The 12998-nt window shown below is 41.0% G+C and overlaps 1 protein-coding gene across 4 annotated transcripts in view; it reads left to right on the top strand.

Annotated features, from left to right (window-relative positions):
- ctc1 (CTS telomere maintenance complex component 1) overlaps window positions 1-12998 on the top strand; it is an 83341-nt gene that overhangs the window by 2904 nt on the left and 67439 nt on the right. For 3 of the 4 annotated variants that reach the window (XM_068018101.1, XM_068018100.1, XM_068018102.1), the window contains 5 exons: window positions 3933-4194; window positions 5433-5662; window positions 8152-8293; window positions 9786-10118; window positions 11226-11354. In XM_068018101.1, coding sequence (XP_067874202.1) covers window positions 3933-4194; window positions 5433-5662; window positions 8152-8293; window positions 9786-10118; window positions 11226-11354 — 1096 coding nt within the window. The remainder of the gene's footprint in view (window positions 1-3932; window positions 4195-5432; window positions 5663-8151; window positions 8294-9785; window positions 10119-11225; window positions 11355-12998) is intronic. The other variant, XM_068018103.1, reaches the window with a different exon arrangement.

Genomic DNA, 12998 nt, shown 5'->3' with positions numbered 1-12998 from the left:
GTGTTGGAGCAAGAGGTGAATGTTGAGGAAAAAGCTTCCAGCTTGCAAAACTATGCAGTTCATGAAATTCCTAAGAGTTTAAAGTATGTAGGATGTCTGATGGGATACATTGCTGCTCCCGAATTATGTTCCAACCAATATTTTAAATTTCCTGTCATTGAATATAATGTTAATGGAAATGTTATCAACCAAGATACTTAAATACACAAATTGCAACATAATTCTGCTGGGGGAGAGGGTTTAGTGCTCGTCACAGTTTCAGTCTTTATCAAAGTTATTTTTGTTAACATAGACCCTAAGCTCTGGAATTCCCTCCCTAAATCCCTTGGTCTCTCTACATCTTTCCTCCTTTTAAGAAGCTCCTTAAAACCTAGCTCTTTGACCAAGCTTTTGGTCACCTGCTGTAAAATTTCCCGATCTGGTTCAGGGTGAAATTTTGCTTGATAACTCCTGTGAAGCACCTTAGGACATTTTACTACATTAAAGGCACTATTGCTGTTTTCATTACATCCCATAATCTTCCAGGGATAGTCGTGGAGACAAAAACGCTGGAATCATTCAAGCAGCATTTAAGTGTGATTATGAAGTGGCCGTAGATTTCTGTACAAGTCTGAATCAGATGGACTGATGGCATCCCTCCACTGTAATTATCTTTGTATATTTCAAAGCCCCTGTCATATGCTAGTTAATTTAGTGACTTCTGATTTTGATCTAAATTATGGATCCAGTTGTATTCATAATGGATTAAGAAAGAATTTGCTTTTATACAGCACGTTGTCCCATCCTTGGGCCATTCAATGACCAGCGTGGGATTTGTTCATGTGCCAGAGTATTGAGTAGCTGAATGTTGCTATTCACACATGAGCATGTGCAAAAAGAAACCTTGCCCACTATGATGACAAATCTGTTGATTAAGTGGAGCAAAAGGAAAAACTGCAAAAGTTCAAAATCTGAAAGTATACCCCTGAAGTGCTGGGATTGCATAGCAGGTCAGTCAACGCTTAAAAGATAAAAAGCTGGTTAATTATTCTTCACTGAAATCAGTGTAGGTGGCCTGGAGATCCCTGTATTGGTATCACTAAAATGTGAAGAGGAGGATAAAGATCAGGAATTCAGCTATTTAATTACTCTTGAAAGGAATCTTGGGATCCTGAAGCCCATCATGTCAGTTCTGATCAAGGTTCCATTTGTATTTCTACTTTCAGATGCTTTCATTCTTTCTTTGGCCTCCTTATCTCGAGAGACAATGGGTAAGCGCCTGGAGGTGGTCAGTGGTTTGTGGAGCAGCGCCTGGAGTGGCTATAAAGGCCAATTCTAGAGTGACAGGCTCTTCCACAGGTGCTGCAGAAAAAATTGTTTGTCGGGGCTGTTACACAGTTGGCTCTCCCCTTGCGCTTCTGTCTTTTTTTCCTGCCAACTGCTAAGTCTTTTCGACTCGCCACACTTTAGCCCTGCCTTTATGGCTGCCCGCCAGCTCTGGCGAACGCTGGCAACTGACTCCCACGACTTGTGATCAATGTCACAGCACTTCATGTCACGTTTGCAGACGTCTTTAAAGCGGAGACATGGACGGCCGGTGGGTCTGATACCAGTGGCGAGCTCGCTGTACAATGTGTCTTTGGGGATCCTGCCATCTTTCATGCGGCTCACATGGCCAAGCCATCTCAAGTGCCGCTGACTCAGTAGTGTGTATAAGCTGGGGATGTTGGCCATCTCGAGGACTTCTGTGTTGGAGATACGGTCCTGCTACCTGATGCCGAGTATTCTCCGAAGGCAGCGAAGATGGAACGAATTGAGATGTCGCTCTTGGCTGACATACGTTGTCCAGGCCTCGCTGCCATAGAGCAAGGTACTGAGGACACAGGCTTGATACACTCGGACTTCCGTGTCAGTGCACCATTTTCCCACACTCTCTTGGCCAGTCTGGACATAGCAGTGGAAGCCTTTCCCATGCCCTTGTTGATTTCTGCATCTAGGGACAGGTTACTGGTGATAGTTGAGCCTAGGTAGGTGAACTCTTGAACCACTTCCAGAGCGTGGTCGCCAATATTGGTGGATGGAGCATTTCTGACGTCCTGTCCCATGATGTTCGTTTTCTTGTGGCTGATGGTTAGGCCAAATTCGTTGCAGGCAGCCGCAAACCTGTCGATGAGACTCTGCAGACACTCTTCAGTGTGAGATGTTAAAGCAGCATCGTCAGCAAAGAGGAGTTCCCTGATGAGGACTTTCCGTACTTTGGACTTCGCTCTTAGACGGGCAAGGTTGAACAACCTGCCCCTGATCTTGTGTGGAAGAAAATTCCTTCTTCAGAGGACTTGAACGCATGTGAGAGCAGCAGGGAGAAAAAAAATCCCAAACAGTGTGGGTGCGAGAACACAGCCCTGTTTCACGCCACTCAGGATAGGAAAGGGGTCTGATGAGGTGCCGCTATGTTGAATTGTGCCTTTCATATTGTCATGGAATGAGGTGATGATACTTAGTAGCTTTGGTGGGCATCCAATCTTTTCTAGTAGTCTGAAGAAACCACGTCTGCTGACTAGGTCAAAGGCTTTGGTGAGATCAATGAAAGCAATGTAGAGGGGCATCTGTTGTTCACGGCATTTCTCCTGTATCTGACGAAGGGAGAACAGCATGTCAATGGTCGATCTCTCTGCTCGAAAGCCACACTGTGCCTCAGGGTAGACGCGCTCGGCCAGCTTCTGGAGCCTGTTTGAAGCGACTCGAGCAAAGACTTTCCCCACTATGCTGAGCAGGGAGCTTCCACGGTAGTTGTTGCAGTCACCGCGGTCGCCTTTCTTTTTATAGAGGGTGATGATATTGGCATCGTGCATGTCCTGAGGTACTGCTCCCTCGTCCCAGCACAGGCAAAGCAGTTCATGTGCTGAGAGTATAGCAGGCTTGGCACTCTTGATTATTTCAGGGGTAATGCTGTCCTTCCCAGGGGCTTTTCCGCTGGCAAGAGAATCAATGGCATCACTGAGTTCTGATTTTGTTGGCTGTACGTCCAGCTCATCCATGACTGGCAGAGTCTGGGCTGCACTGAGGGCAGTCTTAGTGCCAACATTCTCCCTGGAGTACAGTTCTAGGTAGTGCTCAACCCAGCGGTCCATTTGCTTGCGTTGGTCAGTGATTATGTCCCCTGATTTAGATTTGAGGGGGGCGATCTTCTTGATGGTTGGCCCAAAAGCTCTCTTAATGCCATCATACATTCCTCTGATGTTTCCGGTGTCCTGAGGCCAGCTGAATATGACTGCATAGGTGTTGCCAGTAGTCATTTGCGCAGTGCCTGGCTGTTCTTTGTGCAGTGCTTCTGGCTGCTTTAAGTGCCACGGATGTTAACTCGCTGGGGGCTTTCTTGTAGTTCAACAGTGCAATGCGCTTAGCGGCTATGACAGGTTCCAGCTCCTCAGTATGAGATTGAAACCAGTCTGCAGATGCTAACAGAAGTGTAATGTATTTCTCGCATTTTCTGTAACTTTGATAAAAACAGAAAGTGCTGGAAATACTCAGCAGATCAGGCAGCATCGGTGGACAGAGAAGCAGCGTTGACATTTCAGGTCTGTGACCTTTCATCAGAACTGGCAATGGTTAAAAAGAATTCGGTTTTAAACAAGTGAAGGGAATGGCGGGTGGGGAGAAGGGTTTGGTGGGGAATAGAACAAAAGGGAAGGTGTGTGATAGGACAGAGGGCAGGAGAGATTAAATAACAAAGCTGTCATGGGACAAAGGCCAAGAGCATGTTGATGCTTGTGGTGAAAGACAAAACATTTGTCCAGAGAAAGTTAATGGCAGAATAATGAGCAGCTCTGGCCACATGAAAAAACAGGCACGTGGTTAAAAAGAAAAATATTTTAAAAGGCCAGTCATGCTGTGAAGTTGTTGAACTCCAGGTTGAGTCCACAATTCCTAATTGAAAGGTGATTCTGTTGCAGATTTATATCCATTTCAGAACTTCAATCTCAGCAGAAGACACCATGCTGTAGTCAACTAACATGGACTACCAGTCAGTTCAAGCAGTGGACACTGCAAAAAGAGAAATTTCTAGATGGTCACAAGGCACTCAGTCGCACAAACCTGCTGCTTTGTGGTGTCCTGACAGACAAGATCTTGACTACAAGTGATTCAGAAAGTGCAGAACAACAGAGTGATGGGAATTTGTACTTGCAGGACAAGAACGGATATATACCTTGTGAGGTAAACTAAAATCAATAAACCTACTTGCACAAGGCCATTGTGTAGACAAGTTTTACTGTTGACTACTTTTGGCACCTTATCCAGTTTACTGGATTATGTGGCATGATGGTGGAACATGGCAATGTTATTTGCTGTAAGGAGTGGGAATTTGGCGAAATTGAAAAATTCTGAACAAATTCTAACAGGTTGTGTAATGTGAATGTAGAATTACAGTTTCTTCAGAATCCACTCTTTTATATAAAATTGTGTCTCAGCTTTTTTTTTAAATAGCAGTTTTGTGACGCAGTGGAATCTGGTAAACGAAATCGATCTGGGAAGGTCCCCGAATGAACACTAAATCAGAAGACTACAATTCCACAATGGCCTACGGGGCAGCTCTTAATGCTGAACCTGCTGTTTATGCAGAGTGCTGCTCAGCTGTTTAAAGTGCAAATGAACAGCAAACTTGAGAGCTGTTCAGCCAGTTGTTAGATATCTGCAATACTACAGGTATATTGAATGGAAGTGAGGCTGAGCAGTACATTGGAACTCTTGGCAGCTTACTGATCAGCTGTTTGAAATTGTCAGTCGGTGCTGCTCAGCTGTCTGCTCAGTACTGGTTTTGAACTGAGAACAATGAATGAAGCACATACTTTGTGGGAAGTCCAATATACATCTAATCAGTGCAGCTAAAATGAGAAATGCATAGATTGAATTGAACTGTAGTGATCAATTTGATCTCTACATCACAATCTCAACAGTCTATTAATGACCATGCCCTCATGGAGGAGACCTGTTATCCCAAAGTGGAAATTAGCAAAAAAAAAATCAAGTATCCCCTTATTTAGTCTGTCATAGTTTGGTTTTAGCTTCTTACTGGTCTATTTATATTGATCATTCCCAGCTTGAAAAGAAATCTTGGCAACTCAATTCCTGCTGGTCTCCTGGTCTTAAGTTAAATATCAGAGCTGTATGACTGGTCAATTTGACTAGGCAGTGGATTTTTACATACCTGCTGCATCAATAACTCTCAGTCTATGAAAAACTAGAACTTTTATTTTAGATGGCTCCGAAGCCAGGTTTCCCTTGAACATATTTGCAGATAATTGTGTGGGAAAATTGACTTTCTCACTGATTATTTCTTCTTGGAGTACAATTTTTATGTTTTATTTCATATGAAACTTTATTGCGACATGTAAAATCCAAACACTGTTATTTATGCTTTTGCCTTTTCTTTTTATGATGCTATTTTTGGCTAGATTATCAAACTGGATGCTCGGTGGTTGGGGCATTTAGTACTGTTTCCAAGCTGGAGTTATATTCCTCTGAATAGTGCTGTTTGGAGACCCATTGATACCGAACCTGGCTACCTTGAGATAATCGAAGCACCTTTCCTTGCCTTTCCAAAACTGTTGGTTGGAAGCCTTTTGGTACCAAGCAGGCTAAATGTTTTACTGCCTGATTCAGCAATTCATCTTCTGGAGAAAGGGTAGGACATGCACATTGAAAGATGCTTAAATTCCATTTCAATAGTCAAGTAATGTTCAAATTCTCTTCCCCTAATATGGGGCAGTTGTGGTTTTTTTTCATGCATCGCTGTAGTAAAACCAGTGTGATTATCAGTGTAATTGTTTACTTCATGTGGTTGTTTTCAAAATAAATTTATTTTTCTATAGAAAAGCTTATGTTAAGTGTCGTTTTTCTTCAATTTGACGTAGTCAGAGCAACTAATAACTTGCAACACATTATTTCTGTGCAGTGGAGCAAAGTGAAAATATGTGCCTTATGCAGCATGTAGATGTGACTGTTGAAAATATTAATAATTCCTAGTCAGTATTAGATAAGACCCGCATTTTCCACCTTTTTAACCTCAGGATATACTTTTGAAAACAAAAATCTGAAACTCAAATTCCTGCTGGTCACCTGACTCAAAGCTAAATATCAGAGCTCATGGATGGTAAAGTTTACTAGGCAGTGAGTCTCTAGATAATTACTTAACCTGCTGGATCAAGAACTCACAGTCTATGCAAAACTAAAACAATCAAAAATGTAAACAGGATGAATTTTATATTTAATCCCTGCAAATTAAAATGCATTAGTGTTTAAATGATTACACTACAGTATTATCGATTTGTGGACTATTCTGAGAAGTGCAAATAAGCTAAAGAATTCTTTCACTATATTGTGGTCATCCAACAACCATTTCTGGGAATGTACCAATAAAGTTATCAAGTTGATATCTAAATTCCAAAATATTTTTGTGCAAAGTGAAGTCCTGTGTAGAAAATAACCCAATTAAACCTGTTATGAAGAAAAAAAAAAACACTTGCGGCAGGGAAAGGAGACATTTTGCTAAATCTAACCACTCTTGGCTGCCTGATGCAGGTGAATGATTTATAAAGAGGTTTAGCAGGCCAGTTTTGTGATCTGAAAATATTGTTAGTTGCCATAGTTTTTTAAAAAAATAAGGTTTTATCATGGGGTTAATTAGCATTTGCTTCAGCTCAACAGTGGGAAGAGCGAGCCCATTGTCTTTGGCCCCCACCACAGATGCCATTCCCCCTCTCCCTGGTCACTGTCTCAGGCTGAACTAGACTCTTTGCAATCTCAGTGTTTCATTTGACCAACAACCCCAACCCTTTCTTATCCTCTCCATCACCAGGACTGCCTACTTCCCCTTGTGTAACATTGCTTGTCTCTGCACCAACCACAGCCCACGAGCTGCTGAAACCCTCATTTGTGTTTTCATCACCTCTAGACTCGACTATTCCAATGCTGTCCCAGCCGGCTTCCCATCCTCCACTCTGCATAAACTTTAACTCTTCCAAACCTCTGCTGCCCATATTCTAAGTGGCACTAAATCACGCTCACCATCACCCCTGTGCTTGCTGACTTGCGTTGGCTCCCACTTGACCAATGTCTCAATTTTAAAATTCTTATTCTTGTGTTCAAATCCTACCTAAACACACACTCTCTGGTTTTAAGGAGTGGCTTGAAGGATATCTCTAACTAAATTTTTAGCCAACCCCCTCCTACCAATATCTCCTCCTTTGGCTTGCTGTCAATTTTGGCTGATTACCTTCCTGTGCAGTGCCTTGGGAAATTTCCCTATCTTAACGGGACTATAGATGCGTTGTTTTCAACTCCATGCAGATTTCAATAGTTGGAGCATTATTCTGATTTAGATAGTCTACTCAACTGGCAATTCACCCAGCTGTTATTTCTTTCACAATCTGTCGTCACTTTCGGAAAAGTGGTATTGTACCATCCTGGATGCCACTCTGCCCTCTTCACCTTTCTGTCTGAAGCAGGCAAAAGCAAAGCCAGTGAACTGGCAGCATCTGCCAAGACCCACAAAAAAGTAGGCTGCCACTGAAACGAGATGAATGAGGCAGTTTATATTTATAACTACAGCTAGTGGCAAGGGAACTGAGGGTTTGCTCCTAGCTATAGTTTTTAAACATAAAAGCATCCATCCTATCCCATGAAACATCTCCTCCATTGGGAGTGATAATCTTTCATTGGCAGCCCTGTTGGTTTATGAGGTACATCATATACACTGGTATTCTAATCTGCTAAAACAACAGCTCTCAAACTTTAACCTGTACTTATCATGTGCTTAAGGAATGTGAGGTAACAGCTGGTAGATTGATGAAAGTGATGGATAAGTGATATGAACTGCTCAGGTTGATTTTATAGGATTAGTTGAAACGCCCTCTTGTTTTGACTGCCAACAAAGTGGTCTGAGGACTGGGGAGATTCCTGTGTATTGGGACTTTTAATTGTACAAAAAGATTGCATGTAATACATGCTGTATAAATACGCCTGACTCAGTAGTGTGAAGTGTTCAATATCTTCACTCATGAAGTCACAAATGACAGATGGTGGACCTTGTTTGCTTCTCTTGGGAAGATATTGATTGTCTCTTTCTCTTTTGCAACTCTTTGTTATGTGATAATTGTATTCTGATCTTTCAAGGTTTCGTTGCCATAAAGTGAAGCTGAACATAGCTGGAGAACTTAGCCGCCTCAGTTCGGTTTTAAATATCCGGGGGAAAACTTTCTTCTTCTTCTTTCTCAGCTCCTTTGAAACTGATACTTGTCTTCCAGTTGTAGTTCAGGTGTGTTTTTAAATGAAATATAAGATACTTTTTAAGTCTAGCAGAATTTTAACTGGCCTCCGATGTGTAATAAATATTGTGCTCTGTATCATCAGCTGATGTTTCACAGTTTTACCACTTTGTGCAATTATTTGCTTCAATCATAAGTTTTCAAAATAGGAAGCCTTCAAGGGAATGCCAAGGTTTCCCAAGCTTAGCAAATTTCTGTTTAATCTGTCATCAAATTCCTGTATTTGTTGATTTATTAGCACATTATTTCTAATGCTGTGTAAATAAACAGAAGCTTCTGCAATGACAGTAGTTTTCATTTGGGCAGCTGAGGCTATTTTTCAGAACTTACAGTAAGGTGTCCCTGGAGTTAGTGTTTAACATCTTCAGTGGGCAAGCATTTGCAAATCACTGCTCTTGTGTAAACTTTTCCCCCATTAAAATCAATAAAAAGCTTGTCTGTTAGTGATGAAAAATGACATTTGTTTGGTGTTGGTATCTATTGTGAAACATCTGTTGTAACCCATTAGACTGGTGTAAGTCATAGGGCAATACATTGGTCTTGAGCATTGAGTGAGTTTGATTTCTCTACTCCACGCAAGTTACTGCCTGAAGGCTTCAGCGTCTGTGTAGCAGGACATAATATTGGTGGAAGTAGGAATGGTAAATATAGCTGGGTTCAAGTAAAGCTGTGTGACATTTAAGGAGTTAATGTACTTGCATGAAATTCTTAATGAAGGCATTAATCCATTTTAAATAGATGAAAATCCTTCAAAGAGGTGACACAGGACTTTGGTACATACATTCTATTTTGTTTGTTACAAATATTGCACAGCCAGATTTCAATCCAAATACATCAGCTTAGCAAAATGTATGGCACATTTACTAAATTATCTTTAGCTTCACGACAGAGTTGGTATTACATGTTATCTATAATCATAGCCTAAAAGCATTGAGCCTCTGAACAGCTACTATAAATGATTACACACTTGCTATTTGAACTAATTGGCTCGCAGTAGTTCTGCAATGTCCGCAGTGAAACTGAGTAATTACTTGCTCCATTTTGCTAATTCCTTTACTTCCATTGTCTTTAATTGGATGTCCTCTGTCTCCTCAGCATGATCAGTGTGGTCTCTGAGTAAAATAGCATGCAGACTGCCTGGACATTCCATAGTATGACAACACCACCTGCTGGAACTAGTGTACTTCCTTACCTTTACAGCTATGAGTGCTCAAATAATCCTTTAAAATGAACTAAAAGGGCTGTGGTGCTTTGTAAAATATGAAATGCACCACATTTTTGTATGTATACTTATATTCTCATGATCTCACTTACATTTTGTCCTTTGTCTTTGAAAGGATAGTTTTTGTAAGTCGCAGTTTTTCTAATCAGTTGCTTGTAGTTTTGATGAGGGGGAATTGCATTGTTATTTGCTGTATATCTTAATTGAATAGAAATAGTGGATGTTTTCAGCCTGAATTCCCCGATTGTGTTTTTTTTTAGGTTCCTGTCAAACTAATGTGGCATCGCTGCTTAGAAGTTTCAAAACAATATATTGTAACAAAGGTCTTCGTTTCCAGCCTGCAGCGCACCAATTATAACGTGTTTGTAGTGTCATTGTCTTCTGACTTCTACCTTTATCATGAGGGGTCTGTGAAAGAACAAACGCTGGCAGAATTTATGCGAGTTTCAAATATGAAGGAGACTGCTAAACGTGAGCTAATATCACCTTCTAAAGAAGAATCTTTTCAGAATAAATCTTCTGTCGATTGGTCGACTCAAAATACCATAGAAGAACTGTCTGAGAGCAGAGAGTCCAAAATATGCTCTTACCGTGTGAGTACTTGTATTAGTTATGAATGTGGGGGTGCATACTGTTAAATATGCAGAGGGTTGTAAGATAAGTCTGTATTCTTTTGAAGTGATGTCCTCCATGATGTCTTGTACAAAATAATGTGACTGTAGGAAATTAACTTCTCTTTTTGAATGGAAACCTTATATTAGGTCTTTAATGTAATTGTAGTTTACGCTGTCATTTTTTTGAGTTTGTGGGGATGTTATTCCTTAATTTGAATGCTTGAGTAATTTTGACTTTTTTAATTTTAAAATCTACCTCTTCAGGGTCACTCAAATTCTTCACTTATAGGGTGTGAACCTAAACTGTTTTGGGGGCGGGGAGAACAATTTGAGGGAGAGGTGTCTTTGTTTTTTTGATTTCCACCACTTTCTCTCTTGCTCTCTTCTGCTGATGTAATTGACTATGTTGGTACCCTCTAAGAAACTCACACATTATTCATTATTGTTTGAATCTGGACAATGAGAGTTGGCAGGCCATTCAACCATGGGGAATGTCACAGCTGAGCCCAGTGCTGCCTCAGCTTGATGTCCCCAAGGTTTGCTAGACAGCTGTCTGAAATGAGAGTCCTGCCAGTTTTTCTCTGTAACTCAGAAGTGCTGAGGCAAAGTGTAGCATCCTATTTCAGCCCCTGCTGGTGGTTAACACACCAGGGACCAAAGATCAGAATGGAACTTTACTAATACACATGACTCAGCTGTACATGCATTAAACATCTGAGCCATCAGGAGAGCACTGTTTTTTGATTTTGGTCTTCCCACACCAAAGCCCAGAAAGTGGGTGATTGAACTCCTTCCATAGCCTCTTCAACACAACTCCTTTGTAAAATTGGTCACTGGAAGATGCAGCCACTAAGTGTGACTGCTCGCTTGAATTATCCATTGTTTCCTGTGAGGGAAGTGCCTGGTCTCCACTTAGATCTGCTTTTCAATGATGAATTTGGAGCTTAGTGTTCTAAATTGCAGATGTGAACTCATGTCCTGTCCCTCTTGAACGATGTAAGTTGGATATTCAAAACCCTATTGCCTGGGAAGATTGTGTTACTGAAGTGTTAACTAGTTTATTAATTTCTCTCTCTTCAACTTTAGGGTGTGATAAGTAAGGTGTTAAACATTACAGCAGGTCTTTATGAGCTGGATGGCAAATTTGGTCTTTGTGTGGCCTACCAACAAGTAGTAAATTGTGGACGTGGTTTACGGCCTGGAGCACAAGTGGAGGTATAAATATTTGTTTTTAAAAAAAATTTCCCTCCAGTTTTTCTCCCGATCTCCCCTGTGCAGTTTATAATAGACTGTATCCTCTTTCATCTGGAAAGGTAAATTGTAGAGCTGAAGGTGGCCTGCACTGGAAGTAGTTTCAATGTATCTGCTGGTTGTCCAAGATGTGTACCATTAGGTTGAAGGATGGCTGTACATCTGTATCTGGTAATCCTGAACTAAACCTCCTAGCTCACAGGTATATCTTTGCATATGTAAGTGACACTGTAAGACAGTGTGGTGTAAATGTGATAGTTGAAAGTGGTGGGTGGGGAAAGATGAGCCACCTGCTGAAATTATAACTTTATATATAGTCTTGAGGGTTAAGTGGTCAAGTGCTGTTGTGCCTAACATGCACTGTACTCTTAAAGAATCTGCGGAATCCGATTGGTGAAAGGTATATCAATATTATTCACACACTAAATCATCAAATACAAGCTCTCACGACTTGTACAGTATCAAATCTCATCAAAGTACAAGCTCTCACTACTTGTACAGCATACTACCCGTCAAGATCAGTCTTGGACTTGTGGCTGCTCTTCTCTGAGCCCCTGGCTCAGGGTATCTTCTCGAGTGTTCTTCCCTAGAGTTCTCGTACCTTCCTCAGTTTCAGTCAGCGGTTAAATCTCGTTTCCAAGACCCTCCCCTCTTACTCATAGAGGTCTGGTATAATGACATAATTCCTTATTTGGTTGAGTGAGAACCTGTTCAACATTTTACAGTTTCCCATTATCTATTATGAGTTTAATCATATCAGGTGTCCATGATGACTCCTTTATCTGCTATATGCAGTGTCTGGGATCATCAATATGTCTTTACACTGTCTACAATTCCTCAGCCATCTGTGTGCTGTGGCCCCTTGCTACCCAGCCCCCTTATGCTTTAACACACTGTTCATTGTTGTGTGACTATCCCCATTGTTTCAACTAAGTTCTTATGTGTTTTTACTGAGTCTACAGTCCCCCCTTTGATCCTGCAGGGCTATGCCCAAGGGATCACACACTCATGTCTCTTAGGTAGTACACTTGTGCATTTACAATTTCATTTTCAAAGCAGAAGCATAAGCAGTGTAATATTGAAGAAAGCACAATTTAAACATCACTATTACATCATCAATCAATTGTGCGAACATAATACAGTCGCAATTTCATTCTTTAGTTGATTTATGTTGATCATTGATTCATTTTAAGTATATATGAATAGGTTATACAATTACCCTTGTGTGGCATAACTAATTGCCTATCCTTTTATAGAGCAAGTTCGAATACTGATTGCCTTTTGGGTAGCTGTCCAACATCCTCTCACATTGCCTAATTAATTTCTTAAGTTTCCAAAATAAGTATATCACATATATCACCATGATACCCAAAACCACTATCAGGACATGGGAGATAATTCTAAACCAGGGGTGTATCTGCACATTTGACCCCCAGTTCCATAAGTCCTCCCACCAGGTAGAATCGTTTATCTCATCAATCTCATCTTGTAGCATCTTTGACTGTTGTTCCAGATTGTAGTACACTACAACAATGGCTTCTAGCTGCTGTCTCTCTTCACCCAAGCGCGTGGGCAATGACTGAATAGTTTATTCATATTTCCGGAGGT

This window comes from Heterodontus francisci, chromosome 38 (genome assembly GCF_036365525.1).
Source record: "Heterodontus francisci isolate sHetFra1 chromosome 38, sHetFra1.hap1, whole genome shotgun sequence".
In the NCBI taxonomy this organism is placed as follows: Eukaryota; Metazoa; Chordata; class Chondrichthyes; order Heterodontiformes; family Heterodontidae; genus Heterodontus; species Heterodontus francisci.
This window is presented reverse-complemented; position numbering and strand designations above follow the sequence as displayed.